The following is a 4,036-nucleotide window of genomic DNA, read 5'->3' on the forward strand; positions in this document are numbered from 1 at the left end:
GAGCTTTTGGTCCAGATGACATCCCGCCCGCATTGTTGAAAGATGGTGATGAAGTCCTCAGTCAACGCCTGTCTGATCTGTTTGCTTGCATTTGGAAAAAGGAGTTTGTCCCGGACAACTGGGGAGAGTCGGTGATAGTGCCCATTTTCAAAGAAAAGGGGCTCGTAATGAGTGTGGTAACCACAGGGGGATCAGCTTGACCCCAGAGTATCAAGTTGGATTCCGGTCTGGTAGGGGTTGCGTTGACTAAATCTTCACACTTCGTCAGGTGCTAGAACAACGCCATACGTATAAGCGACCCACAATTCTAGTATTCCCGGATTTCCAAGGCGCATTCGACTCGGTTGATCTGTTATTCTTGACAAGCTTGTCCACCAAGGAACGCCCCCGGAAGTTCACGTCAGTTAACTGACGTTGACATTAGAGAGGCTGCGCTAGTTATCAGCATTGCTGTTGAGGGAAAATCGTCAGTAGTACAAACTCCCAGGATACCACGCGCCCCATAGCCGGTACAGTTGACTGACTGATAAAATTATCAATCATTCTTGCGTTATGTTTACTATCCACTTACACTATAGTGTGAGTTTGAATGCTTTCTTAATATATGCGACCCATCCAAATGACAGGGAAATGGTGCAAACAGCAATCTCACCAACGGTGGATGTTAGTGATTAGAATCGGAAACGGAGTGTGTGCATACCTGTACATGTGTGGAGAGTTGCCAACCCTCACCATGTACTAATCTTCCCATGCATCCGATGCATACAGATACGAATTGCGTCACGTGAAGCATATGCTGTGAGATGCTTCTGGACAAAATTTGACTAGATTTTGCGGTGCGATACTCAAATAATGAAGAATAATCATCCAAGTGTAACATTTAACTGAGGGCTGAGTACTGTCAGTTTGTCCAAGCCTAGACAGGAAAGATGGTGAGTTACTATCGTCTGCAGAGTTGGTACAACCATCAGACGAAGTTGTACAAATCTTCGACCATGGAACCGACAAGTGCTCAGCGGACGCCAAGCTGCTAAGCCGAAAAGAGAATGCGATAGAGCTAAACGGGGGAAAATCTTAGAACAGTAACTCCAATAAATGTCAAGGTCTTGAGGAGAGGCGATTGTACAGTAACAGAGATTCAACTATATTGGTCTCTGTGGTATACGCTGTCGAGTCTAGAGGGGATAACAATTCAGCTCTGCCATCGTTATCATGAAGTCCCACTTGAGAGATTAGAGAAACCTAAGGATTCTGGACTAAGCTTTTTGAGCTTTTCCTTAAGTAAGAAAATAGTCTCTTACAATATGGTTAGGGCTTTCGGTAAGATGCAGCCTAAAACTCGAGGGTTATATCTCCTAAATGTTGCACAGAAATTGCGAAGACGTTGTGCCCACCACCATCTGTGGGTATTGGGGCGGGTTTGACGTGGTTAAAGCACTTGTCCCTTTCTTGGCTCATTGCTGAGGACGCGAAGCTAATAAACATGGTCCCAAACTAACCCTGGGATTTTGGTTGCTTCCGTTCAGATTTGGGCGACACACCAACATCCTAGCCATAATGCTTTCTTAGGGCTTCATAGCAGCAGCAGCCGAATAATTTTCTTTCCCAGCAGTGACCATACTTCCTAATCAAGACAGTACCACCCTCCGGAGAGTCGGTACCTCATGCGGGGGGGATTAGCTTCAAAAAGACTGGCGTCTGTTGAGCAGAAGAGGACCCGTAAAAAATCGTTCAGTTGTAGCACCATTTTGTTGCCTAACTACTACGCCACCCGAATCACGCACGAGGGCCAGGATACTGCAATGTTGCCCAAGCCTAGACAAAGGAAATCGAAAGTCAGAGGTCAGGTTCGAACTACGAAACTTCCGGCCAGTAAATTCGCCATCTAACCATTGAGCCACTTCGCCACCAAGAGGTCCCGTGCATCCTCGAAGGCATTATGTTAGGGGATACCTCAGTTCCCCGCTTCGAGCGGCTGTACGCAGTGGAGACCACAAATGAGGTGGGAAGGACAAGGTTCACTGTGTGGAATCAACCGGGTATTATACGAGTAGGGGAAAACATGTATTGGGTCACGCTGTATTCCAGGATGGTACCAAGCATCTCACATAAATATGGAACGCAGCAACAAAGAAGGCCCCATTTAATTCCCGGCGGATTGAATTCCCTAACAAGGCAACCTTTCTTCCTTTCGTATTGTCTAACCAGCTGAAGTGGACCACCAACAGAAGACATTGGAGATCTGTAGACCACTCTCACACTACATGATTTCGTGCCGCCATTGCGACGTACGGGGACAACCGACCTTGGGGGGGGGGGCTCAATGGGGAAACGAATGTCGCTGAGAATAGCCGTGTCAGTGAAAGTAGTAAGGTGTGGGCAGTATTTATCTTCATGCAATCGTAAATCATATACGTTGTTCCAAAGACTGTGTACATTTTCAGTAGTAACTTAATTACCACTCTGATTCTGATTTTATGACAAACAGACGATCGGCTTCCGTTATGCTACTTGAATGAACAGCACGCGAAGACCGGCCCGCCACCTCTTTGGTGTACGAAGCCAATCTACTGAGTCTAGCCATGGAGAAAGCTCGCAAACGAAAGCGCAATTTCCTGAAACATGCTTCCTCATCTCCTGAATGGCCAGCCTCGGATCGTCCACCCAGCTTGAAGGTCGACATCATGCTGATACCAGGTCGCCCAGCGTTGAAAACCCGTTCGACCGCCGGCCGAAGTATCTCCCATAATCATTCTAGCTGAAGAACCCTTAGCTAACTCCAACAAAATCGCCGAACGTCGTTCACACTTGCGGTATACTGGGATTAGGCAATCGTTTAAGTTGCGACACTCTGGCAATGACAGTCTGTAAGCTGTTAGATGGGTCAATTAGCACATTTTTTATTGATGGGATGAGGCTGCCTGGTAGAAGAAGCGGATACCTGCGAAGCCCTTGCGACATTGGCGTGGGTCTTGAGTTCCACTGAAAATTATCAGCCAGTCACTTCACTACAATGTCACACAACATAGCAGTTGTGGAGGAGTAAGTGTGCTCCGATATCAAATTTGGGTTCCAGAACACTGGACCGACTACCTCAAGGCATAGTCGGACAGGAGAACATCGCCAGCAACCCTAACGTTATCATTGCTGAGGCAGAATAAAATGGGGATACCGTCTTGGCAAAGGGTTTACAGTGTGGAAAGAGGAAACTTTGAAGTGTATCACTATTACCACAACCTTTATATTTTTCATTTTTGCGATACATGGTTGAATCTCGTGAGTTCGCTAGCGCGGAAGCTTATTCGGCATCCGCCCGTCCAGTCGTGTATGACAACTTTAACTGCAAACCGGCAGTAGTCCGCGGCCATGTAAACACGCGTGGTAGGTCAGATCTTTGGGGCCTACACGATGCTCATTGGGTGACGAACAAAACAGCAATTTTCGACGTCCTTCCGCATGCAGCTTAGTTGATAATTATAGTTTTATTTTTTCAAGTGGCCTTTTAACATTCTTTTTGTAAACCAATCACCAAGCGTATTTATTCAACCTCAAATTGGCCTTATTTCGCGCGTCGTGAGAATTTATCAACTGCCCAGATATAACCGAGAATCGGCGTTTCACAATAAGTAAGTATGTCCTACAGTCGATTTTAACTATTTTTAGACCAATTTCATTGACGAAAGTCAATGATTATTTAATCGGTCGAAATTTTGTGCATACTTTGGGGGCGCATTAGCAGCACAATACTCTTAGCTGCAAAACTTTCCCGATGGAATTAAACATTTGTGCCAAGATGTAGCATTTTGTTGAATATGTGCTCAAGCCGAAAACCATTTTAATCTATCTCCTCCCCTCGTTTTTGCAGGTCAACAAATTTCATTGTCCAGTGAACCAAAGACCTCTGGCGGAAATCCCTGTGGAATACTCTCTCAGCATCGCTGAGATCCCGCGATTCTTCGATGGAGCTCAAACATTTCGACTAGTACTATAAACACAATTGCCTGTTTGCTCTTGTCCATCAGGGACACGCCGTAAA

At 46.0% G+C, this 4,036-nt stretch overlaps 1 protein-coding gene across 1 annotated transcript; it reads left to right on the forward strand.

Annotated features, from left to right (window-relative positions):
• Positions 1-2,582: 2,582 nt before the first annotated feature.
• Positions 2,583-2,762, forward strand: T265_02380 (hypothetical protein; the record flags this gene model as incomplete). Its single annotated transcript, XM_009166613.1, has 1 exon — positions 2,583-2,762. The coding sequence occupies one exon, from the start codon at positions 2,583-2,585 to the stop codon at positions 2,760-2,762; it is 180 nt and encodes a 59-aa protein (XP_009164877.1).
• Between the last annotated feature and the right edge of the window lie 1,274 nt (positions 2,763-4,036).

Source organism: Opisthorchis viverrini (genome assembly GCF_000715545.1).
Source record: "Opisthorchis viverrini unplaced genomic scaffold opera_v5_29, whole genome shotgun sequence".
Taxonomy (NCBI): domain Eukaryota; kingdom Metazoa; phylum Platyhelminthes; class Trematoda; order Opisthorchiida; family Opisthorchiidae; genus Opisthorchis; species Opisthorchis viverrini.